General features: G+C 40.4%; 2 protein-coding genes across 5 annotated transcripts in view; one reads left to right on the plus strand and one right to left on the minus strand.

The window, feature by feature from the left end:
• LOC137346594 (lysine-specific demethylase 2B-like) overlaps nucleotides 1-14,817 on the plus strand; it is a 174,186-nt gene extending 159,369 nt beyond the window's left edge. For 3 of the 4 annotated variants that reach the window (XM_068010123.1, XM_068010124.1, XM_068010125.1), the window contains 4 exons: nucleotides 3,889-4,052; nucleotides 7,786-7,947; nucleotides 9,844-10,062; nucleotides 12,839-14,817. In XM_068010123.1, coding sequence (XP_067866224.1) covers nucleotides 3,889-4,052; nucleotides 7,786-7,947; nucleotides 9,844-10,062; nucleotides 12,839-13,035 — 742 coding nt within the window. In that variant the 3' untranslated portion in view covers nucleotides 13,036-14,817. The remainder of the gene's footprint in view (nucleotides 1-3,888; nucleotides 4,053-7,785; nucleotides 7,948-9,843; nucleotides 10,063-12,838) is intronic. The other variant, XM_068010126.1, reaches the window with a different exon arrangement.
• bckdk (branched chain ketoacid dehydrogenase kinase) overlaps nucleotides 13,558-27,080 on the minus strand; it is a 139,298-nt gene continuing 125,775 nt past the window's right edge. The window contains exon 11 of the mRNA XM_068010129.1: nucleotides 13,558-16,686. Within this exon, the coding sequence (XP_067866230.1) occupies nucleotides 16,605-16,686 (82 nt within the window). The 3' untranslated portion in view covers nucleotides 13,558-16,604. The remainder of the gene's footprint in view (nucleotides 16,687-27,080) is intronic.

The raw sequence follows: 27,080 nt of genomic DNA on the forward strand, positions 1-27,080 counted from the left end.
AGAGTAGCTAAAGTAAATCTTGGTCTTGGAAGCAGAGACAGGAGAAATTATGGGGATTGAGGAATTGGCAGAGGCATAGAACAAATATTTTGTGTCTGTCTTCACAGTAGAAGACACAAGTTCCATACCAGAAATAGGCAGTAACCTAGGGGCTAAAAAGATTGAGGAAATCAAGGAAATTCTTATCAGCAGAGAAAAAGTATTGGAGAAACTTAAGGGACTAAAATCTGACAAATCTCCAGGACCTGATGGCCTACATCTTAGTGTTCTAAAAGGGATAGCTGTATATATAGTGGATGCACTAGCTATGATTTTCCAAAATTCCTTAGATTCGAGAATGGTCCCATTAGATTGGAAGTTGGCAAATGTTACACTGCTTTTTCAAGAAAGGAGGGAAAGAAACAGGGAACTGCAGGCCAGTTAGCCTAACCTCAATCTTTGGGAAAAGTTTTCATGCACTTAGAAAAGCACAGTATGATTAGAACAAGTCAACATAGTTTTACTAAAGGGAAATCCTGTTTGACAAATTTATTAGGTTTTTGAGGATGTAGTTAGTAGGGTAGATAAAGGGGAAACCAGTAGATGTCTCCTACCTGGATTTCCAAAAGGCATTCGCTAAGATGCCACACAAAAGGTTAATTGGCAAGATGAGGGCTCATGGAGTTGGGGGCAATATACTAACATGGATAGATGATTGGTTAACAGACAGGAAGCAACGAGTAGGCATAAACGAGTCATTTTCAAGTTGGCAGGCAGTAAATAGTAGAGTGCTGCAAGGATCCGTGCTGGGGCTTATGCTATTTACAATCTATGTTAGCGACTTAGATGAAGAGACGAAGAGTAATGTCATCTAAGTATGCTGCAGATACAAGGGTAGGTGGGGAGGACAGAGAGGCTGCAAAGAGATATAGACAGGTTAAATGAGTGGGCAACAAGGCAGATGGAGTATAATGTAGGGGAGTGTGAAGTTATGCACTTTGGTCGTAAGAATAGCAAAGGTGTGAAACTTGTAAGTGTCGATGTTCAGAGACTTGGGTATGCTTGTACAAGGAACACAAAGTTAACGTGCAGATACATCAAGCAATTAGGAAGGCAAATGGCATGTTAACCTTTATTGCCAGGGGATTGGAGTACAGGAATAAGGAAGTATTGCTACAATTGTACAGAGTTTTGGTGAGACTACATCTGGAATACTGTATGCAGTTTTGGCCTCCACATTTAAGAAAGGATATACTTGCATTGGAGGCAGTGCAGCGAAGGTTCACTATACTGGTCCCTGGAATGAGGGGGTTGTCCTATGATGAGAGACTAAGTAAATTGGGCCTGTATTCTCTGGAGTTTAGAAGAATGAGAGGTAGTCTCATTGAAACATATAAGATTCCAAAGGGGCAGGATAGGGTAGACGGAGATTATTTCTGCTGGTCGGGGAATCTAAAACACGGCAGATAAGGGCCGATCATTTAGGACAGACATGAGAAATTACTTCATTCAAAAGATTATGAATCTTTGGAATTCTCTACCCCAGAGGGTGGTGGATGCTCCATCATTGAATACATTTAAGGCTGGGATAGACCGATTTTTGGTGTCTCAGAATCGAGGAGTATGGCGAGTGGGTGAGAAAGTGGAGTTAAATCCTCCGATCAGCCATGATCGTTTTTGAATGGCGGAGCAGGCTTGATGTGCCATATGGTCTACTTCTGCTCCTATTTTTTTGTTCTTGTGGGTCAGCTTACAGGAAAAAGGCTCTTCACTGACAACTGTTTTTTGTTGAGTTTTACCTGAGTAGCATGTAAATACTGATTCTGACCGTTTAAAGATTTTACAGCCGAGCTCAGATTGTATTGATTTTCAGGATTAAACCTAATTCTCTGTACAAGTTATTGTTGGTGTAGAGCTGGTGCCACCTGCTGGTGTTCATCTGCCCTAATATTTTTCTCACATTTCTTATTTCTCTATCCTGACTTAATTACTTTTTTTTTTAGTTTTCCCTTTACCTGTAGCACCTAATGTACAATTTCTGTTTACTTCCTTCATTTGTTTCAGAATTATTATTTCTACTACCTTTTCTACCTGAGCCCTCCCACCCATATACTAGCTTGAAATTCCTTGTCACTGCTGTACTTATCCTTTCCACTAGGGAGGACCCTGATCCCAACCCAGTTTAAGTGGAGCCTGTCCCAACAGTACAGTTCCTTCCTATCCCAGTACTGGTGCCAGTATCCCATGAAATGGAGCCCTTCTTTCCCACACCACTCCTTCAGCCACCTGTTCACCTTCCTAATCTTAGCCCTATTCCAATTTGCATGTGGCTTAGTTAATAATCCAAAGGTTATAACCCTTCAGGTCCTGTGTTTTAATTTAGCTCTTCATACTTTATTAACATGACCTCTTACCTTCTCTTTCCTATGTTGCTACAATTGTACAGGAATCACCATAGCAGAATCCTCCCCCTCCTTCTCCAGTAACCTCACCCTAGCACTAGGTAAGCAACATATCATGTGGGACTTTCGATCCTGTTTACACAGCCTGCTATCCATCCCTCTAATCGTTGAATCCCCTACAGCTACCACCTTATGCTTCCCCTCCTGCTCTATGGTGCCACGGTCTGCATTCTTGATGTCTTTCTGACAATCTTCATCCTTGTCCTCACGGGTAGCAAGTACATTGTACCTGTTGGATAGGATCAGTTTCTGCAGATGCTCTTTCTCCATTTCATCTGGGTTCCCCTTCTGTACAGTATCAGTGACATCAATCCCGTTCTGAACCTGCACCTCTCTACAAGGTGTAACTGAGGTCTGGATACTCTTCTCCCCTCCCTAAAATGTCAGGAGTGTCTCCAACTTGCACACCAGCTCAACAACTCTGACCTGGAGAGATTTAAAGCAGAGATGTCTACTGCAGTGGCCTTTGGCTTCAGCGGCCAAAAGGATATTTTTGTCTTTACACTTTGTGGAATGACAAAACTGAAAATGCACAGTAAATCTGCAGTTCCCTTTTAGTTGCTTAGTACTGAAAACACAGCTACTGCTGTGCTAATATAGTTCTGGCCAGAAAGGGAAAAACACCAACACAAGTGGAACAGAAACTTGCTGATGCAGCCTGATAACTGGCTGTTTCTTCAGAATTGTGACAAGGCATTTTCTTTGCTATTGCAGGTGCAGCAGATTAATAGTCCCTAAAATGAGTAGGACCAGAACAATTGGGATTTTAAGTCCATGGTTTAGATTTATGTAAACTATTAAAAGGTATACTGAACTGAATTTCGCTACTCAGCGTCATAAAAATTGCAATGTACTTTTTAGATGGAGAAAAAGAATCTTAATCTGTATCTCTTTCATAAAGTACAATCTGAGTTTTGGGCACTTTGTAGCATTTACTGTCAGGAATGTTTATATAGTAATATAGTCCTTTTTGCACATTGCTATATTTGTTTCTTTGAGCATGAAGGTTTTATGGACTTGGAAAAATAATTGATGTTATGCATATACTGAAGTTTCATAGGCACCCTTCCAATTCTCAGTTTCGACTGTATATTCCAGATTTCCTTGATCTTGTTGAATGCAATTAAATGGCTGTTGTACGCAAATTGCTTTGGAGCAAATAAATGCAACTGCAACTATGTATAGTAAGACTTGCGCATAATGCGCACTTAGTCACATTTTAGTCACCATACTTCAGTGTAACTGCTAAACACATGTAACCACACCATGGGAGATCTGCTAGTCAAAAATGTATTGACACTCTCAAGGATGCAATTTGAATGCTCCTGTATTTGCTGAGTATTAAGTATAATGGTGTTTTTTATCAAATCATAGGCTTTCACTTGGTAATATTCAACTAGTCCACTGCAGGGTTTCACTGACTGGCTTCTTTTCTCAATGGTTGCAGGTGTTGTGACAAGCGGCTGTGGACCACTATCAACCTGAGCGGTTGCAGATCAATCACTCCAACTATGCTGAGCGGGATCATCAGGAGGCAGCCCACCATGCTGGACCTTAGCTGGACAAATATCTCCAAAAAGCAACTCAGTTGGCTCATAAACAAGTTACAAAGTAAGACTGGGTTTGGTTCATGTGTGCGTGAATTCTGAAAAGGTGTTTTGTGTTTGCATAAATCTCTGGAACGAGGCTGATTGTCTTAGAATCACATTAAATATGTAATACTGAAATATCGAAAATGTTGAACAATTTAACTATGGTACTAATTTACTTTAAGTTTGGTATTAATTTTAAGATCACCCCCCACATTGAGAACTTTAGTTAACATTGTACCATCGAAATACTGTGCGTGAAGATTAAGTCCAGAAAAACAATGTATGTGGATAGTGTCTTTTACAGAATGCTTGTTTTTAGGCATTGTACAGTTTATAGGACCATGTTGCCACCATACTGGACTCATTCCAAACCCATGACCTCAAATGCCTAAAGAACAAGGGCAACAGGGGCATACGAATACTACCACCTGCAAGTTCCCCTCCGAGTGATGCACCATCCTGACTTGGAAATATATCATCACTTCACTGTCGCTGGGTTTATAGTCTGGAACTCCCTCCCTACTATCATTGTTGGTGTTTCTACATCACATGAACTGCAGCAGTTCAAGTTGGCAGATCACCATCTCCTTGAGGGCAGTTAGGGATTGACAACAAATGCTGGCCTTGCCAGTGATGCCCACATTCCAGGAATGAGTTGTTTTTTTTTTTACAAAGTTCAAGAAAGAAGTTGGATTTATATCCTTTCAGAAACTCAGGATATCCCAAAGCACTTCACAGCTAATAGTTTTTTTTTGAAGAGTAATCACTGTTGTAATGTAGGGAAATGTGGCAGGTGATATGCACACAGCAAGGTCCCCCAAACAGTTATGAGATAAATGCCCAGATAATGTATCTTAGTCATATTGGTTGAAGGATAAATATTGGCCAGGACATCCATAAAACTCCCCTGCTCTTCTTCATTGAAGAGTGCCATGGGATCTGAGAGGGCAGGTGGGGCCTCGATTTAATGTCTCATCCAAAAGACGGCACATCAGTCTGTGCAGCACTCAGTCAGTGCTGCCCAGAAGTACCAGCCTGGATTATGTTCTCAAGTCTCCAGAGAGGGGCCATGAATTTTTGACTTGGAGGCAAGAATGCTACCACTGAGCCACGGCTGGCGACTTGGTTCTGCTGTGATGAGTTTGGATAAAATGCTTCAGGATAATGATTTAGATTTTGCTTTTCTTTTGTCCAATTCTAAAAGAATACTTTGGCTTAGAACTACTTAGAGTTAACTGAAGGCCTATTTGTTCAGAAGATTATAGTTGTGTAAAGGGGCATTTATACTGCAACTGTCAGGTCAGCGCGAAGTGATTCCACTTCACAGAGCTGCTGCAGTTATAGTTAAATGAAGTCTGAATCCAGAGCCTGGGCCTGATAAGCAAAGCTGAATGAGGAGGGAGTCTCGCTCTGCTGTGTTTTGGAAGCCTTCACACTTCCTTAGTTTAGAGTCTGTGCTTTGGGCCAACACCCAGTTTATGATTGGGAATGCATCATAAGAATGTGGCACTTGAAGATTCAAATATGTACAGACTGTTGCAAGTGCACCTTTTTACTGTAGTGGATGGGCATTTGGCCTACATTACTGTAGAGACTTTTGTGTCTGAATGCACTGAAACAATGGGAAATCCTGTCTGTGATTTGAAAGGAAGGGCCTGAGCTTAAACAACTGCTAAATATTATCTTTTGGAGTTAAAGGAGAGTTAAATAAAATTTGTGCAGTCAATTTATACAATTCTGGGGCGCTCAATTTCGCCATTCATCACTCTTAATGCCCACTTTACCTAAGGGGATTGTCTCTAGCAATAAGCATGCTGTAGGGGTGGGTGGGAGGTGTCCTTAGACCATAAATGATTTGGAGTGAGAGCCACTGGAAGTACTGAAGCCCTCACCCCCTCCTCAGCAGCTAGAATCAGTGACTGCCAGTGGCAGCCATCTTATAAGGTCTGCTATTTTGAGGGTGGTCAAGTCCCATGAATCTTTGCATGTGCACAAGATCAGAGACTATAACAGCAACTCCTCCGTGAGCATCACAGATTGTTAATGGGTTAAAGTGATTTATTTCTTCCTTCTACCTTACTGTATGATGCGGATTGAGTATTTGATTATATCAAGAGTGGCTTCTCTTAACCCCATCTTATGCCATTTTGAGGCAGACATAAACTATTTATACTTTTGTTAATGGTAATGAGCTGTCTAAGGCTGCCCTCTGGGAAGATGGTGCGGTGATTTGGTGGATAAATTAATCTCCTGTGCTTTCTACAGAAATAAGAGAAAATTAATTGAAAATGAAGTTGTGATCAGAGATTGCTTCTGCCAGCAATTCAGATAATTGAGCAAAGCTGAATGGCAGAGAGAGAGATTAATGATTCAGTGAGAAAATATGAAATATACTGCTAGATTAGAACTGATTGTAGTGAAAGCCTGCAAAATGTACTACTAGATTTGAGCTGATTGTAACGAGAAACTGTGAAATATACTGCACCACAGTATGAGTCAGCACCTTTAGAAGGGGGAAAAGGGTTAAAAAAAAATTTTAAGTAGCTAATTACATCAATGATTGCATTGTTTCTATCCACAGTCCTGCCCTGGATGCAGTACAGTGATTTATGGAGGAGAAATGGACCATGTCTAAGAAAGATTGCGTTGGGCAATTTAACTGAGTCCAATTTTTGCATTTTAGATTCAATTCATTTTTAAATTCTATCTAACATGGAGAAATTACACAATTCAAGAGTACTGCAAAATGTTTATTACAGCCACTAAAATTGGAATTAATATATTTAAAATTTGGTGACAAATACATGGCAGAAAATATATTGTCAAATGAGAAGTCATCTGCATCATCCAAGTGCTGTGAAATGTCAGTTACTTTTTGGAATTTCATTATGTTGCACTGATATACTTGTATAGACATAGACTGTAATTCTACAACATTAATGAAACTTGATATCCTTTTTTTATTTGTTCTTGGGATGTGGGCGTGCTGGTAAGACAGCATTTACTGGCCATCCCTAATTGTCCTTGAGAAGGTAGTGGTGAGCCGCCGCCTTGAACCTCTGCAGTCCTTGTGGGTACACCCACAGTGCTGTTAGGAATGGAGTTCTAGGATTTGACCCAGGGTCAGTGAAGAAGTGGCAATATAGTTCCAGGTCAGGATGGTGTGTGACTTGGAGGGGGACTTGCAGGTGCTGATGAAAGTTCATTGGGCTGTAAGAGGTAAACATCAGCTGTGATACAAATATGGTGATTCTATTTTTTTTTTGCTGATAAAGGGGAATTGAAATCTGTGCATTTGAAAGTTTAAAATGGTCTTTCTGTACTTGGAGGGTTAATATTAATTAGCCCTGCTAATTTCCTATATTACAACCGTGACTACATTTCAAAAGTACCTCATTGACTGTAAAGCACTTGGAGACATCCAGTAGTCGTGCAAAGCTCTATAGAAGTGCAAGTCTTTCTTTCTGCTGTTCCCCTTTAAAACAGATTAAGAAGGAGTTTCATTCTGAGAAGAGCAGTTGAGGGTTCCTCCCATTGCTTTTGTTTGGGATGGAGGCCTTTCCACCCAGTGCAGTGTTCTGGTTTGTAAATGGCCTGTTCACGAATAATTTCACAGAATTAATATCCACTTGAAAGTTTATCTAATTTATGTCTGCAGATATTTCATGAGTTCAGGATTAATGAGCAGCCTGTTGTGTGTCTATATCTTTTTAAATGAAATGGATTTTAAGTGTAACTTTTTTTGGTGACAGATTTGAAAATCCTGGCACTAGCGGGTTGCATTTGGAGTGCGATCTCTGCGCTTTGTACAGCGAGTTGCCCCCTTCTGCGTATGCTCGATCTTAGTTGGGTGGTGGATCTCAAAGACTCACAGATGAGGGAGTTGCTTTCACCGCCTACAGATTGCAGAGTAGGTCAGTTCAAAGAGTCTAATGTCTAATCCATTAGCAATTATTAAGTATCATGCTCTTCTCTACCGCAGTAAAGTACTGAGTCTATAGTTTCATTTGTACAGTGATGATGTATTAATTTAATGTGTTCTTTGGTGTAACTCTTCACCAGCACTTCAACTTACTGGCTGTAAAGTTAAAATTGTTTTCATGACCTCTGAATAGTTGGGGCTGCCAGCTGTTGGGGAAAGTTTGTCAGTGTGTTTTGAAATGTTCACATCCCCTTTCAGTATTGCTATCCATCAATTTGTTTAATATTAAATTGATTTTTAGTAAATCTTTTCTATCGAATACAACATACCCTCCTCTGTCTCTCTCCCCCCCACCCCAACTGTAAAAAAAAAAATCATGGCTATCCCTAGATAATGAAGTAAATGAAGAAATAGGAAACTTGATTAAGAAAGAAAGTGAATGTGATTCAGATTAGGAACTACATACACAGCATTAGATCTTGGTCTATATCCAAGTCTCCATTAACAGTTGATATTTCAGGAAGGTGACATTGCAAAGGATTAAAGCTGTCCAAATGGAAGATTATTGAAGGTTTGTGTTATGCTGATCTGACACAGAGACATACGTTAAATCATGTCACATCTTAATATAAGACACAAAAGACAATTGAAGCAGCATATCATTGCTATAACTTTCTCCACTGACTCCCTGAATCCACATTTGATTTTTAAATAAAATGCATCTGGGGATGTCTAAAATGACTTTCAGCTTCCAAATGATACATTTAATAGCATCAATCTAAAAGGAATGAGATGAAACTGCATTGAATGGCTTCATATAATGCCAATTGTGAAGTACAAGGACCAATGACAGTGAGATAAATCTAACATTACAAGAAATGTCCAACTTCAGAGATACAGAAAACAGTAACAAGCAATATGATGGAAGAACATTGTGGATTCTACATATTAGTATGATGGGGCAATTGGGATTTATAGAATTCAACTCTGATATGATTATTTTTATTAAGCATTCAATTTGCTGGATTTTAAATCTCTGTAAAATCTTCACGGGTCTATATTGGATGCTGTTGAAGTGATTCTTGTGAAGTGCTTGTGTGGAAATGAATATGGCTATGTGAGTAATTGAAAGTTCGCAGGGGGTCAGTGGAATATGTCTTAGTTACATTTAGTATCTGATTTTGTAAGGGAACAATAAATGTAATGAGGCCTGACAGTATCACCCCTTAGAATTAATAGCTTTTCTGCAGGAGTATTCAAAGGCCAGTGGTTGAAAAATTGGACAAATTATGATCCAGGTTCTGCTTCCACTTCTCTGTCCAACTTCCTCTCTCAGATCCTCCATGGCATTGCTCCTCCCCATGGCAGTGCTTCCCCTAATAACGTTGCTTTCCCACCTTCCTCTTCCCCCACCCCCCCCCCCCCCCCCCCCCCCCGCCCTCCCAACCAATCCCCAACTCTCTAATATAATGTCGGTGCATATTCATATCTGGAAACCATATTAACTATGTATAACCTTACATATTTTCAAATGGGAAGTACAAAAATAGATTGAATTGGACTAAAAGGCTCCTCTGAGGTCAGACTATTTTTAATTTGATGCTGGTCATTTATTATTTTCAACAGTGCTATACCTTTATCAACTTTCTACCCCTCAAGCTATAAAGTCATATCCGACAATCAAGGGCACGAAAGAGAATGCCCATACTAACCAGCTTTACAGAAACTGAGAGCAATCTGCCTATTTGCTTCTTTTGCATGGAGTGCACAATACCTTTGAGTTTGTCTTACAAATCCTTTGCGTTTCCTTGGTTGCGATTGTGCTGCAATCACTAACTAATTTTAACATGACCTTTGAAAGAAGCTGCTCTTTTCCTGTCTTCTGTAGGTCAGAACCATAATCAGAGCAAACTGTGGAACCTGACAGAATTTCATTTAGCTGGTCTAGACATCACCGACCTCTCGCTGGGACTGATGACCCGCCACATGCCAATGCTGAACAAGCTGGACCTCAGACAATGCACCAATGTGACTGATCAGTCCATTGCCCTCCTGACGGCAGCTGGATCCTCTACACGGGAAACACTGACTGAAATTAACCTTTCAGGTAAAAAGGTTATTGGCATCTCACCAACATCTTTTGTTTCCTTATGGACACTGAGTGGAGGGATATGATCCTGTGGGTGTAGCCAACTTGACTAAAGGTGTTATTGCCATCTTTACTTAATTCACTGATTATTGAGTTAGGATGAAAGCATTCACAAACACAGTATATTGCAGTGAAAATTACTTGGGTGAGGTTTCACCTTTAAAAACTTACAAATGTCTCAGTCGAGACACTTATAATCTGAACTTGCTGATGATGTGGGTATTTCCAGGCCTATTAAAGCTAAAAGCTCTTGAGCTAAACAGCATTCATATTCATTTCCTGCATGAATGGGAAATAAAATTTGCATCACTTGGCTAGCAAAATCACCATAAACAAAGTTTTAAAAAAAAATTGCACTTAGCAATAAGATACTGGACTGCATACCAGAGTGACAGATACCTCAATAATTACAATCATAAATTCATAGAAATATACAGCATAGAAAGAGGCCATTTGACCCATCATGTCCGTGCCAGCAGGCAGGTAACCATCCAGCCTAATCCCACTTTCCAGCTCTTGGTTTGTAGCCTTGTAGGTTACTGTATATCCAAGTACTTTTTAAATGTTATGAGGGTTTCTGCCTCTACCACCCTTTCAAGCAGTGAGTTTCAGATCCCCTCCCACCTCTTCCCCGAAATCTATGTCCCCTGGTTATGGACCCCTCAACCAAGGAGAATAGGGCCTTCCTATCTAGACCCCTCATAATTTTATACACTTCCATTAGGTCTCCCCTCAGCCTCCTCTGTTCCTACGGGCTTTTACTTTTGTGATCAGTCTGCCATGTGGGACCTTATCAAAAGCCATGCTAAAATCTTTATAGACTACATCAAATGCACTACCCTCATCGACCCTCCTCGTTACCTCCTCAAAAGTTTGATCATGTTAATCAGACACGACCTTCCCTTAACAAATCCATGCTGATGTCTTTGATTAATCTACGTCTTTCTAAATGAAGATTTATCCCGTCCCTCAGAATTTTTTCCAATAATTTTCCACCACCGAGGTTAGGCTGACTGGCCTGTAATTACTCAGTCTGTCCTTTTCTCCTTTTTTAAACAATGATACAATGTTAGCTGTCCTCCAGTCCTCTGGCACCACACCAGTAGCCAGAGAGGATTGGAAAATGATCATCAGAGCTTCCGCTGTTCTCTCGCTTCCCTTCATGGCCTAGGATACGTTTTTGTCCGTGCCTGGGGATTTATCCACTTTCAGATGTTAAACCCCTCAATAATTCCTCTCCCTCTGTTAATTTCATCTAATATTTCATTTCCCTCCTCCCTGAATGCAACGTCTGTATCGTCCCTCTCTTTTGTGAAAACAGACGCAAAGTATTCATTTAAGAGCCATACTAACATCCTCTGCCTGCACACACAGGTTACCCTTATGGTCCCTGATGGGCCCTATTCTTCAGTTATCCTCTTGCTCTTTATGTATTTATAAAAAAACTTTGGGTTTTCCTTCATTTTACTTGCCAATATTTTTTCATACCCTCTCTTTGCTTTCCTAATTTCCTTTTTAATTTCACCCCTATACTACTTATACTTCTGTAGGCTTTCTGCAATATTGAGCTCTCGGTGCCTGTCATAACCTTCCCTTTTTTTTCTTTATCCTCTCCTTTTAAGCTCCTTGACATCCAGGAGTTCTGGATTTGTTAGTCCTCCCCTTTTTCTTTAAGGGAACGTACTTGCTCTGAACCCTCACTGTCTCTTCTTTGAATGTTTCCCACTGATCTGGCACTGTTTTACCTTCAAGTAGCTGTTTCCAGTCCATTTTAGCTAAATCATCTCTCAGCTTAGTAAAATTAGCTTTTCTCCAATTGAGAACATTATCCTTGGTCTATCCTTGTCCTTTTCCATAATTATCCTAAATCTAACTGAATTTCCACCAAAGTGTTACCCAACTGATGCTCCTTCCACCTGCCCAGCTTCATTCCCTAAAAATAAGTTCAGAACCACCCCCTCTCTTGTTGGGCTTGCTATGTACAGGCTAAAAAAGTTCACCTGAACGCATCTTAAGAATTCCACTCCCTCTGTGCCTTTCACATGAATTCTGTCTGTTAATACTAGAGCAGTTGAAATCCCCTACTATTACTGCCCTATTGTTTTTGCACTTCAGGGATTTGCCTACATATTTGCTCTTCTATCTGCCTCTGCAGTATATACCATTTGGCACTACCAAACCTCCTCCTTGTTTATTTTCTAGCCTTTATTTCCTCTGCCTTCCAAAAGCACTTGCTAATTTTCTGCCTTCCATTTCCAACTTTTCTTCCCTCTCTTCTGAATCTACTCTCAGGTTCCCATTCCCCTACCAAGCTAGTTTAAACTCTTCCCAGCAGCACCAGCAATCCCCCTGCGAGAATATTCATCCTGATCCAGTTGAGATACAACCTATGCGACTTGTACAGGTCCGACCTCTCCTAGAAATGGTCCTAAATGCCTCAGGAATCTAACGCCAACCCTCCTGCACCATCTCTCTAGCCATGTCTTCATCAGCTCTATCTTCCTATTTCTGTACTCACTGGCACATGGCACAGGGAGTAAATTGGAGATTACTACCTTTGAAAACCTGCTTTTCATTGTCTTCCCCTAGCCAAGGTGGCACAAGTCAGCTTGGCATTTCTGTCTTAAAGCTGAGGGCAAGTATGAGAATTATTTTAATTTGCTGAAAATGCCTGTGTTAATGGTTTTTGTCAACAATTGTTAATGCACCGTTTCTTTTAACTTGCTCCTTTCAGGTTGCCATCGAATAACAGATCAGTGCCTATTGCTGCTTAAACATTGCCCGAACCTTACTCAAATCGAGCTTCAGGATTGCAAACTGATTACTGCCCAGGCCTGTCAGCAGCTTGTGGAAGGGCTGGCAGCTGTTGCCCCCTTTGAACTCTCGAAAGAGAAAATATTAAAGAGAAGAAGTTTACAATTGACAAAATAGCCTCACGGGAGCCCATAAGCCTTGCCGAAATGTTTCTCTGAGTCCTGATGGAGACAATGCAGATGTAACATATAAGAGAATTGCCTCCGCCTGTTGCTTGGGGTCTGTGTCTGTCTGACTGTGTATGTGTGTGTGTGCGCGTGCGTGCGCGTACCATGCCGTGACAGTCTGGAGTCGTCATGGTGATCATGTCTTTCACTGCTGGTAAAGTCAGTGATCCAGTGACTGCTATATAGTTTTGGAGGGAAATTACTGGTGTAATTGTCTTGGCCTAGAAGATGAAGCATGGTTTTGGACAAAAATGTTTTTGTATTGCAAATACAGGGTTTTAAGCATTATGCTCTGGTAGTAAATCCCCTCCTCTATCTCCTTTGCCCCACAAAAAGAAAAGAGTAATACTGTAGATTTAGGAAATATTTAAAAATACACAGAACAAGGCGATATTATGCATGTTTGAAAAAAAAACACAAGCAAGCTTAAAGATGGGCTGCAATTTAATTTTGGAAAAGACAGTAGCCATATTGTCTAAGTCTAAATTTGATTACAGTCCAAAGTGATATCCAGTACTTCTGACACAAGTACAGTACATTTTTAATGATGCTGTACAATTCTTCTGAGAAAAATGTTTTATTTGACATTCCGTTTTGCTGTATTTCATTTCTAACCTATGATGAATAGGTTGTGGGTCAGCACATTATCTTAATACTGAGAAACAAGTTCAGTCAGTTTGCAAAACCTTATTGGTGAAATAATTCCTGTTATTAATAGACGCCATTCATTCCTGCGATGATTTTTTTTCATTTACTTATTCCTTTGGCCAAAACAGACTAGCTCATTTATTTAAGCCAAATTGGTTGCTATGCCACTCTCGTCCTGCTCAGAATTGAGGAAAGGATGTGCTGTGAAGTGTCTGACACGTTTTATTACAAAATTGTGTTTTGTAGGGTGTACTTTACTTAATAGTGATGTGAAATGATCTTACTCGTATTTCATAGCATTTAAAAATGCACCATGACAACTCAGATGGCCTAATTAAGTGAGCACACAATGTTTTAATCAGAAAAAAGGAAAATGTGTAGTAATTGCATTTAGAAAAAATTAATACTCAGGAATAATTTCACTATTAGTTATTCGGTTTCCTTTAAACATGATAAAGAAAATGGAAGCATGATGACTGTTATAGACCATTAGCTAAACAAACACGTAGGACTTTTGACTCCTATTGTACCAGCTCGTTAATATTCCATCACTACAGTTCCTGCCAGGGAACAGCAATACTGGGAATTCTAAACAGGTTCATTACCAGTGCAAAAACAAGATAAGACAATGTGTTTTTTTAAGAATCTCTGTTGGGTAAGGCACCTGCTTGTAATAATAATTAGCTTTAATTATAAATCACCATGCCCACCCTAACTTGCCCTGCGTCAGGAAGGTTCTCACAGTTTGTTTCTATAATACTGTAGGCATTACTGGTTCACTAAATATAGGAGATTTTGAAGTGCATCTGTAATATTTAGCCTGTAGATAGCAGCAGAAATTATTTTTTATCTGAAGTATGCTGCCAAAAACGTAACTAAATGGGAATGCTATGAGCATTTTGAGTTGTTACCACAGAAAGAATACTGGAGAAATCGCATTTCTAAGAACTGCTATAAATTTTGGTTTTCTTTTGCCTACATGTTTCCTAAGCCCATCTGAGTAAACTCTGTTTTACTGGTGTGGCCTTGTGTTAACAGTGGACGTGTGTTTTGCTGGTAAATATGCCCACCACCTTGGATTGTTTTTATGAGTGAATTAGTTTGTTCTCATCTTGCGTGAGAAGTCTTTATTAGCTGAACTGGCTGTAGAATACCCATCCTAAATTGTGTTTTTCAACAGCCCTAGTTAGAGCTTTAGGGTTTAGGATATTTGCTACACTCACTTTATCTGATTTGTAGGCATTTCCTTCCTTAGAGCAAAGATTCTCAGGTTTTTTTTAAAATGTAACTTAGGGCTCGATTTTTAATCGTGCATAACCGATAGGTGGAAATTCAAGCCCGATTGAATGCTTGTTATGACTGGTCAAACCAACGCATTGCACCCATCTTTAAGCTTCAGTCATTAGTCTGTGCACTGTTAGGGAGGGCGAGTAGATGTTTGATAGATGGAGGACTTTCCTTACAGCCTCGCTTATTGATGTCTGGCTTCAAAAGCAATGTAAACCCTCCGCATGTGTTCAACCATATCTCGCTTCCTCACTACAAATATTAGCTGCAAAGAATTCCAAGTACTGGCCACAGCATGCTACATAATGGCTAAAACAGAAGACCTGGCCTGTATATCTCATCTAAACAAAGAAAATGAACTCATTATATGGGAATGTACTAAATTTCTGCCACACCTTCACCCTTTAGAATGTAGCTTGTACTTGATTAAAGCAGCAGTTGTAAAATTCTGTGCATTATACTGAAGCAACTGCTGCTTTGTGTAAGCAGTGGCCGCGGGGTGGAGGGGACATTATTCAAGTGGGGGTTGAAATAGATTAAAATTTAAAGGGGTGTTTAATTAAATTTTTACCTAAACCAAAACTTTTGACTGCTTTGTTTGATCCAAAGATAAAATCATCAGTAAAAAAGAGTGCTGAAAATAGCACAATATTCTGAAGCAATTTTACTTTTCTTGGTATGTTCTACAAAAATATACTTTTTTTTCTCTTAACCCGTGTATCATTTCCCCATTTCAATGCAGTGCAGGCTCATAAACTCATTGGTCAATAGGCTATGCCCCATACATAAACATCTGAATGTGCAAGCTGAACAGTCAGCTGTATACGGTTGATTTTTTTTTTCAGGTAACACCTGACATGCTTCTTAAGGTCTGTTGATGAGGTTTATTTTCCTTCCTGATTTTACAATAGACTTATTTTTTTAACTTCAGCAAAACTATTTTCTTTCAATTCTGACCACCTGGCCTCTAATTGTTTTTTGGTTTCAATGGCACTGTGGTTCACAGTAGGAACCTGGTTTAATATGGATTATCATTTACATGTGTGCACTCAGTGAATTCAAATTGTGTGTATAAATAAATTTTATATACATACACAATGGCGAATTTGTTTACATGCATATCTAATGGTGCAAAGATGCTTAATCCATAGTATGAAAGCACTTTTGACACAAGTTTCATCGAGGGTTTTCCAAGACGTGGGGTTCTATAGTTCTCTGCGAATTTTCTGTGGTCTGTGACTTCTATATCTAATATAAAATTGACTGAATTTTCCACCGTAGTTTTTTGTTGTACTGTTAACATCTTATTGAAGAAATGCTCCTGGATAATGCAGTTAACAGGAATTAATCCCTCCTCTTAATTATAATCTGGAAGAGTTTTAAAAATATTAATTTTCGTATACAAAGAAAAAAATCCAAATTGGGAGATGCAGGATATGATGCAACTTCAAAAAAATTTTTTTTTTAATTGTTAACTTCAGATTCACGAGTGATTTTCTTTTTCTGGGTGCATGTTTAAATCCATTTGTTTTCTGTTTTTAAAAAATTTGTAAGTGTTTACTTTCCAACTCTGAACTGCCGTATTTAGTCTTCTTCCACTTTCAGAGCTTCTGAGAAATAAGTTTGTCGTAATCCTTTAAGTACAAGGACAGGATTCCAAGGGTCACTGAAATGAAAAGGGATTGCACTAAATTAAATTTAAAAATCCACTAAAAACAGATGGCATCTAAAAAATGATTTTTCCCAAAGTTACACCACTGATCATTTCAATGAGAAGGAGAAACATGACGCTGGATTTAATGTGTGGTATCAGAATTGAGAGGTGTCTCAGCTAAAGCACTGTCTAAATTGCATTGTTTGGCTGGAGGAACATCTTCTGTCCATTGATGGATAAACAGACAGGAATACCGTTTTAATTCAGTGGTTTGAGTTGTAAAGCACAATACCTTTGGTCATTTGACCTTAATGCTGTGGATTGGTTTGCCAGCACCAAGCAGAACTGACGTATGCTTAGAAATGGCACCTGTTAAATTAATTGCCAATATTTAATGCATTTGCATGACATTGCTCTCTCTGCAATTTTTTTGCAGGCTTTTAATCATTGTTCTGATAAATGACAATAGGGCAATGCCATCCAGATGTGTCTGCTAATATCACCAGCTCTACTTTTTAGTTCCAAAATCTTCAAGTATTTCATTTCAAACAAAAACAAATTACAGTTTGCCAAAGGTAAATGTTGCTATTCAAAAAATACTTCAACCCATAAAAAGTTGCACTGTACTTAAATCAATCAGAGCTGCTTTGTGAATATTTTTCTATCCAAACTTTTAAATGGAAACAGCATGTAAAAAAAATTTTAGCCAGTTAACTACAGAAACATAAGGTGTCTGAAATAGTTAATTTATATACTGCTTTTATCTATTGAATCCCCTCTTGGGTTTTCACAGTGAAGACCTAGTTCAATATAATCTGATTCTCTGTCTCAATGACATGATTTGCCACTTACATAATGGACACTGGAAATTATATAGTACCGCTTGACAATGTGACTCAGTCAGACATAGGCCCTAGTAATAAAGTGGGAGGTTGGATCAAACAAGTTGTCAAGGTCTGAAGCTGCTGCACCTTTAATATAAGATGCAAAGTGTGACGGTGGTCTGTGCTTAGCAGACTGAGTGCACAGATACATTCAGTTTGTTTTTTTGACTCAAATGTAAGCTTTTACTGCTATTTGCCATTTACAGATATTAAGCCACAATTGGGTTTATATTCTGTAGCTAGCGGGGTCCTGGTGTTTTTAAAAACAAAATATTGGTAGGTTTTATGTCTTAAAATCTGACCTTGTTCATACTGCGTTTTTAAAAACCTTCAGCTGTTAAACCTTCTACCACTAGATGCCACTAAAATGTACAGTGGAGTGTATGAGCTGTTAGTAATACTAGTTGTAGAGAGTGGAGCAAACCTGAGTAATGTGACACCTTACAGTAGCTCCCACTTTCCTGCAATAAAACCCTCCCTAGATAATAAATGAATAAAGCATTAAGCATCCTCAATCAAAAGGACTTAGGCTCTGGAGGGTCATCAGAGGGTCTTCTATGTGCAACAAGAGACTGATGCTCATCTGTCATCTCCCTATGTTTCTACCCCTTCATCCCAGCTGCAGAATAGTAGTCCCTCAGAAAAGTATGAACATTGGGCTCTTGCAACCCAAACTACAGCACTAAATGTAAAAGCAACCTTTAAGGTGTTAATTAATGCAAAATTATTGCTTTATGTGGGAGTCTTTCACATCCCTCTCTAGGGGAGGGGTAGAGCACTTGTGTTTCTCTAATTTTGTACCAGCACTCAACTTTAAATAAACTGCCAATTTCAATCCCTCTCAGCATTTTAAGAAATCTAGCTTGCATCGCCTATTCATGCTGGAGGTGCATTACAAAGGGCGATTACTCCTGGGATAGTTTGTGGGCATTCTTCTCTTTGGGAGAGAGAAAAATGGTTGTAATGGCAAAATAGCAAGGCTGCCATAGGTCTCCCCCACTTCTATATCTAATTGAAAATCCTTTTGCCTTAAAGTGGTAGGTTTGTTCCTGATTCCAGAACAATCCCTAGTGGCTGGAAAGCAAAGTGGATCACCCTCTGAATTTTCAGTCTTTGTTTTGTCATTGTTTATAGTGGGAAGGAATAAATGGAATTATTTGGCTATGGCAGAGGTCTTTAACTGTGGTAAAAAGACACCAGAGCAGGTAACCCTTGCTCATTTGAGTAGAGTACAATTCACCTAGGCAATTAATGACAACCTCTGGACTTGTGACTTTAGGGGACTTTTTTTTTCCTTTGCATAATTTGCAGGGTTAGTCACCTACTCGTGTCATATAATTGTGCCTAAAGCTGTTCCTGAGAAACTAAGTGACACTTCTGAATTCTGCCACCAACAGTGACATTTCACTGGGTAAAGCATTTTGCTTTTTATAATAGAATTATAATTTTTTAAAACATATTTTGTATTACTCTTTCCTCTTACCTATTCTCCCCTATTGCACTGAATTACTTGTCATTATGGGGAGCTGCCCTTCCCTGATGACAGACCATTCAATGACTATTTTAAATCCTTCTCTGACCATTTCTAATTGTTCCATATTTGATTTATTTATCCATTGGGCACTGATGGATATCTATGTCTCACCATCCCACAAAGGCAGTTTCCTGTAGCTGTTAACAGATGTTAAAAGGAGCTGTTAATGTCATATGGAGAAAATTCACACCCTAACGCAACCTGCCATAGTGAAGTTCAGCAATCGATCAACCCTTTCCCTTCCCCATTTCACTTTCACTGCCACTGTCAAATCTTATGGCTGACATTTATTTGAAGTGCATTTCTCTTATGTAAAGTATATTTGGACAAGTGCTATATAAATGCAGGTTGATGTCTGTTTAGTTTATATTTGAGAATCCCTCCAAATATTGTATTTGGTAAACTAAGAATGATGCTATTGAGCTATGCTTGCTCACTAGAATAATACCTTCTGTATCTTGTGACCCCATTTGTGAAGGGCAGTTTCTTTTTGAATTCAAGCCAAACTGGCTGCTGCTTGTGTTCTATAAAACTAAAGCCTGTGTCCATTATAATTACAGCTTGTGAAATATATAAACGTACAAATAACTTGCTCATACTAATGTTATAAAGTAATTTACAGCACAGAAGGAGGCCATTCGGCACATTGAGTGGACGAATGCTTTGAGTCCACATGACATTCCTCTGCCTATTTTAGCAGGAACGTTAACCATTTAATATAGACAGGTTAACACCTGCGTTAAAAATAAAATAAGCAGAGGACTTTCATGGAAATGCACTAAGCTATAAACTTCTGCCTAAATCCAGTGAGTTGGACCTGCTAAGGTGGTGCCTGTTGGACTGATCTGAATGGCCAAGAAAAATGGTCTTTCTAAATAACATCTGAACGATTACTTGCCTTTTGAGTAGAAGAAACCATTCTTGTTCCCAAAGCACAGATTAGAAGTTGAGTTTACAGCTCTGATCTGAGACTAATATTTGTGCAGCTGGAAAGTCTGGCACTATACCATAGGCTGATGGTGCACCCTGTCCACCAGGAGTGGGGTCTGCACATGTGCCACTCCTCCTGTAATTGTATTAGGAGGAGGGGTGGGGTGGGGTGGGCAGCATTTGTTACTTTCCTACTAGTTTAAACACTGGATGTTATGATGACACGCCCCAGCTTAGCTCTTTTAAGCCTGGTTTCATACTGGACTGGAGATGTACTCCACCTAGTGTAAAGCTCAAACACTTGATCTCCCCCATGTGGCTACAGTGTGCTCAGGAATCAGATTGGCATCTGCCTCTCAATGCACACCCATAACCATTCTGCATTGAAACCCAAAATGGTATTTTTTTAAATCCACGTGCTTCAGTTCCTGTGATCTTCACCTCCAAACTTCTCTGCAATTGACTCTGTGTGGCCAGAAACATTGGCCTCAACATTTATTGAATTTTCAGAGTGGCCTTATTGCATTTGCTTAAAATTTGTGTCATGGAACTTAATCCTTGCTTTTGGGAAGTCATTTAAATTTTTTTTTTACAAACATATTGTCTGTAAATGTTGACGGTGATTGTTAACGGCAGTTTGTGTAAAGAAAAGGTGATGGCTTATTGAGTAAAATGGTGGTTTGCGAGAAGCGCAAATGGTGGGGGGTGGACTTTCTTAAGACTTTACAGCAGTTTCCTGAGGTGCTGTGGAAAATGGCATCTTCATGTGGAGCTTCTGTAAAAAGAAATTGCTAAGCTTCAAGATCTGTAGCTGTCTTGGAGACTAATTAACAAGCCACATACCTGCAGTAACCACGAGTCAATATTGTGCTGTAAATGTGCTACTTCCACATCTCACTTTCTCCAATGACCTGACTTTTTTCACTCCCATTCCACTCGCTCACCCCCCACCCCGGTCTTCAGCAGCAGTCTGTTTTAATGTGTACAGAATTTCATGAAAGGACAATCAAAAGTGTAATAGTCATTGTATTTTAAGAAAAAGTCAACTAGGAGCAGTCCCTGTGGTATGAGCCTATCTCCCGTTACACCGGTGTAAGATATCTCTGCTGTTGATGGCTGGCTGGAATAATTATTAGGTGCCGAGCACACACTGTACATGTTGGAATATCATATACTGTAACCTGCAGGATAACCCTTTAAAATGTCATTGTGTTGCTTACCTGAAAGTCTGCTGTCCAAACCCTAATGGTCTTTTGGCTGGTCTCAAAAACATCAGAGAAATAAGTAGTAATTACTTTTAAATTAAGGCTTAACTTTGTGTCTCTGTTTTTAACATGTGCCACTTTAAGAGCTGGGTATCTCCAGCTTATTGGAATGACACATGGTGCACCTTCTGATTTTAACCTGTCCCCTTCCATTGAGTTTCATTGCTGGTTAGTATTCCTGCCTCTGGTACAGTATAATATGGAATATTTAAAGCAATTCTGGCTCAAGTTGCTTGTTTATATAAAAAGATGATCTCTCTTCTATCTAGCTCAAGCCTATGTGTTGTGGTGCAATTCTGTTTCAAATTTAGCCCAAATATCGAGCGTTGCCCTGTTCAGTATCTGATTCAGTTCCAATACTATCAGCTAGCTTTGTTAAATAATTAATTTAACTCTGAACTCTGTTGTACCCCATTTGATACCTGGTGATGAACTAGGCCTTGGGTGAGCATTGCAACTCCATCATTCTTGTAGTCTCCTCCTCCTCTATATCACTGATGCTGCAGGGTGAATATTAGGCTTTTTTTTCTTTATATTCTTTTAACCCACATTCATGCTTTATTGTTACACCACACTTTGTTTTGGCGGCACTGGCTTAATGGTCAACAAATTGGAGTGTTGTGCCAATTTTAATGTGTAGCAATACTGACCAGGATCCTCAAACAATGATAACAAAAGCAGGGGACTGCTGAAGGGGCCATCCAGCTCTCAAGACTTGAGTTTTATTGTTGGGTATATATGTGTCATATACATATTTATTGACCAAAATACTTAGTGAGGGCCACAAAGGTTCATGTGGGATGCCTAATAATTCAGGTTGTGATTTTTGTTCCTGGTGTTCTCCTTGTTCATAGAAAATAAATGCAGAATTTTGTAAAGATTTGAGTAATTTCTCAGTTGATGTTTTGTAGGCATTATACCACTTGTAAATAACGTTCTGCTGGTTTGTTCTTGTACCGCTGATCCTTATTTTGAATTTGTAGCTGCACAAAAACATTGCTATACTTCAGAAATTTCAATTATACTTGAATAAAGTTTTACTTTAAATTTAAAGCTCTTCCACCTGTTCTAATTGCTACATTTTGGACCGTACACACAGTGAGCAGGATTTCTGATAGACTGTGAGGGCGGGCATTTAAACCCACCCCTCGGATAGGCGTGCTGGTTTCCCGATGCAAGATGGCCATACTCAAGAGTTTGAAAGATGCTGATGGGAGCTGGAAGAGGCAACCCACCGGAACTGCTTAAATGGCCATTTAGGGCCATTAAGGACCTTGTCAGCTTGTTTAAGGGACAGACTCCAATTTTGGTTTTAAGGTAAAAGCAAAATACTGCAAATGCTGGAAATCTGAAACAAAACAAAACAAAAAATGCTGGAAATACTCAGCAGGTCTGGCAGCATCTGTGGAGAGAGAAGCAAAGTTAATGTTTCTGGTCTGTGACCTTTCATCAGAGCTAGCAAAGGTTAGAAAAGAATTGGGTTTTAAGTAAGTGAAGGGGAGGGGAGTGGGGGAGGGACAGGGCAGAGGGAGATTAAATAACAAAGCTGGCCTGGGACAAAGGCAAAGTTTGTGTTAATGCTTGTGGTGAAAGACCAAGAGAGTGTTAATAGTGGAATAATGAGCAGCTCTGACTCCATGAAAAGCAGGCACATGGTTAAAAAATAAATTTAAAAAAGGCCAGTCATGCTCTGAAATTATTGAACTCCATGTTCAGTTTGCAAGACTCTCCAGTCTAATTGCCTAATCGAAAGATCAGGTGCTGCTCCTCGAGCTTGCATTGATGTTCACTGGATCACTGGAGTAGGCCAAAGACAGAAATGTTGGCATGAGAGCAAGGGGGGTGGAAGTGTTGAAATGGCAAGCAGCCAGAAGCTCGGGGTCATACTTACGGACTGAGGGGAGGTGTTCAGCAAAGCAGTCATCCAATCTGCGTTTGGTCTCCTCAGTGTAGAGGAGACCACATTGTGAGCGTGTGCCTGCTTTTCATGTCAGAGCTGCTCAATATTCCACTCCCTGTGGGCTAATGCTTTGTCTTTCACCACAAGCGTTAATACACGCTTTGCCTCTGTCCCAGGACAGCTTTGTTATTTAATCTCCCTATCAAACACCTTCCTCTCCCCTTCACTTGTTTAAAACCTAATTTTCTAACCTTTGCCAGTTCTGATGAAAGGTCACAGACCTGAAACCTTTGCTTCTCTCTCCACAGACGCTGCCAGACCTGCTGAGTATTTCCAGCATTTTTTGTCTTGAAGGGTTGGATTCGATGTGCCATCTGAACAACAATGGGGGGGGGGGGGGGAAGAGGAGGAGCAGGCGATAAGATAGCATCAGCAGAATTGTATTTCATCCCTATCTGTAACCTCATGGCCGGGTATATCCCTTGCTCTACCATTACCATCAAGCCAGGGGATTAATCCTGGTTCAATGAGGAGTGTAGGAGAGCATGCCAAGAGCAGCAGCAGCCATACCTAAAAATGAAGTGCCAACCTGCTGAAGCTACAACCTAGGACTACATCGATGCTAAACAGCGGAAGTAGCAGCCTGCAATAAACCGATCAAAGCACTCCTAAAACCAACGGATGAGATCAAAGCTCTGCAGTCCTGCCACATCCAGTTGTGAATGGCGGTGGACAATTAAACAACTAACCAGAGGAGGAGGCTCCACAATTCAGTCGACCCTGCACTACCTTAAGTCCAAAAATGGGAGAGCTGTCTCTCAGACTAATCACATAGCCATACTCCCCAAATCCCAAATCATGCCTTGCAGTCAATGTCCCAGATTTCTCCATCACCATCCCTGGGTATGTCCTGTCTCCCAGCAGGACAGACCCACCAGAGGTGATGGCACAGTGGTATACAAGCAGGAGGGCGTGTCCCTCAGCACTGACTCCAGACCTCATGGAGTCTCATGACATCAAGCCAAACATGGGCAAGGAAACCTCCTGCTGATTCCACCTACTGCCGTCCCTCAGCTGATGAATCAGTACTCCTCCATGTTGAACACTTGGAAAACACAAAGAATACACTCGAGGTGGGGGGCTTCAATGTCTATCACCAAGAGTGGCTCAATAGCACCACTATTGGCGGGGATGGTCACATACTGAAGAACATTGTTACTGCACTGGACCTGCATTAGGTGGTGACAGAACCAACACAAGGGGAAAAACTACATGGATTCATCCTCACCATTCTACCTATTGCGGATGCATCTGTCCATGACGGTGTTGGTAGGAGTAACCACCACACAGTCCTTGTGGAGACGAAGGCCCGTCTTCACAATGAGGATACCCACCGTGTTGTGTGGCACTATCACCTGTGCTAAATGGGATAGATTCAGATCTAGCAGCTCAAAACTGGACATCCATGAGGCACTGTCCACCATTAACAGAATTGTATTCAACCACAATGTCATGGCCTGACATATCCCGAACTCTATCATGACCATCTACCCTGGCTCAATGGGGAGTGTAGAAGAACACGGCGGTGACAGCAGCAGGCATAACTAAAAATGATATACCAACCTGGTGAAGCTACACCACAGGATTGTAGCAGCAACATGCTAAAAAGCTAAACGATCCCACAAACAATGGACCAGATCAAAGTTCTGCTGTCCTGCCACATCCAGTCGTGAATGGTGGTAAACAATTAACGAGGAGGAGGTTCCATGAACAGCCCCCATCCTCAAAGGTGGTGGAGCCCAGTACATCTGTGCAAAAGACAGCTGACTCATTTACAACCATCGTCAGCCAGAAGTGCCGAGTGGATGATCTATACCAGCTTCCTCCTGAGGTCCCCAGCATCACAGATGCCAGTATTCAGTAATTTGATTCACTCCACATGATATTAAGAAATAGCTGACCATACTGGATACAGGAAAGGTGATGGGCCCTGAAAACATCCAGGCTATAGTGTCGAAGAGTTCTGCTCCAGAAGCAGATCTCAGCCCCTGGACATCACTGCAGGAGTTTCTCAGAGCAGTGCCTTAGGTCCAACCATCTACAACTGTTTCATCAATGATCTTTCCTCCATCATAAGCCCAGAAATGGGGATGTTCACTGACGATTGCTCATTGTTCAGCACCATTTGCGGCTCCTCAGATACTGAAGCATACTCTCTACAGCTCAACCTAGACAATATTCAGGCTTGGGCTGAAAAGTGGCAAATAACATTAATGTCACACAACTGTCTGTAGTGTTTTGGTACAACTGCGTGGCTTGCTAGGCCATTGCAGAGGGCAATAAGAGTCAACTACATTGTTGTGGGTCTGGAGTCATATGTAGGCCAGACCAGGTAAGGACAGCAGATTTCATTCCCTAAAGCACATTGGTGAATCAGATGGATTTTTACGACAGTCGATGACCGTTTCACGGCACCATTACTAAGACGAGCTTTCAATTTCAGATTTTTATTAATTAATTGAATTTAAATTCCCAGCTGCAATGGTGGGATTTGAACCCGTGGCTGCAGGGCATTATTCTGGGCCTCTGGATTACTAGTCGTGACATTACACCATTTCCCCTAACAGCACCCGTACCAGATGGACTGCAGCAGTTCAAGGCAGCTGCTAACCACCTCCTTCTCAAGGGCAATTAGGGATGGACAACAGATGCTGGCCTTGCCAATGACGCCCATATCCCATGAAAGAATTTTTAAAAAGTGTCAGCCAATAACCATCTCCAACAAGAGAGAGTTTATCCGCATTCATTTGATGTTCAATGGCATCACTGTTTCAAATTCACCACCATCAACATCCTGAGGTTTACCACTGATCAGAAATCTAAGTGGACCAGCTACATAAATACCATGACTCCAAGAGCAGATCAGCGGTTGGGAATTCTGTGATGAGTGACTCAACCATTCACGAAGCATAAGTCCAGAGTGTGATGGAATACTCTCCACTTGCCTGAATGAGTGCAGCTCCAACAAAATTCAAGAAGCTTGACACCGTCCAGGTACCCCATCCACCACCTTAAACAGTCACTCCCTCCACCACCGGCACACAGTGGCAGCAGTGTGTACCATCTACAAGATGCACTGCAGCAACTCACCAAGGCTTCTTTGATAACATCTCCCAACTACTCACTGAACTGCCTAGGACAAGGGTCGCAGACATATGGGAACACTACTACCTCCAATGTCCCTACAAGTTACACACCATCCTGACGTGGAAATATATCACTGTTGCGTCATTGTTGCTGGGTCAAAATCCTGGAAATCCCTTCCAAACAGCACTGTGCATGTACCGACACCATATGGACTGCAGTGGTTCAAGGTGGCGGCTTACCACCACCTTCTGAAGAGCAATTAGAGATGAGCAGCAAAAGCTGGCCTTGTCAGCAATGTCCACATCCTGTGAACTAATATATATAAAAAACACACTCGGCAGGGGACTAGTGCAATGTTAATTTAAATTTCTTCCCCAGGTTTCACTGTTGCTATTCACATGTTTGAATGCTTTGACAGTGTTTATTTACTTGTAGACTTTTATTGCTTTTATTTCTCAGCTTTATGAATTATATTTCATTTTTTGTGACTTCACACTAGGTAATTCTAGCTAGAGTGAGTAAAAGTACAATTATCATGGCCAAAATTTGATATTTTTATAGCACCATAAAACTGAAGTTTCTTTTTATTGATAATTATTCACTATATTCAATACCATAAATACACAGGCAGTCGCTGTACATCGATAACTCGGCATAACCAGCAGCCTTCAGCAAAAAAAATTGCTTTCAGTCATCACACCAGATAATTCTGGACCTGTACTGAGAAGCATTTACCTTTGAAAGCA

Source organism: Heterodontus francisci, chromosome 30 (assembly GCF_036365525.1).
Source record: "Heterodontus francisci isolate sHetFra1 chromosome 30, sHetFra1.hap1, whole genome shotgun sequence".
Taxonomy (NCBI): domain Eukaryota; kingdom Metazoa; phylum Chordata; class Chondrichthyes; order Heterodontiformes; family Heterodontidae; genus Heterodontus; species Heterodontus francisci.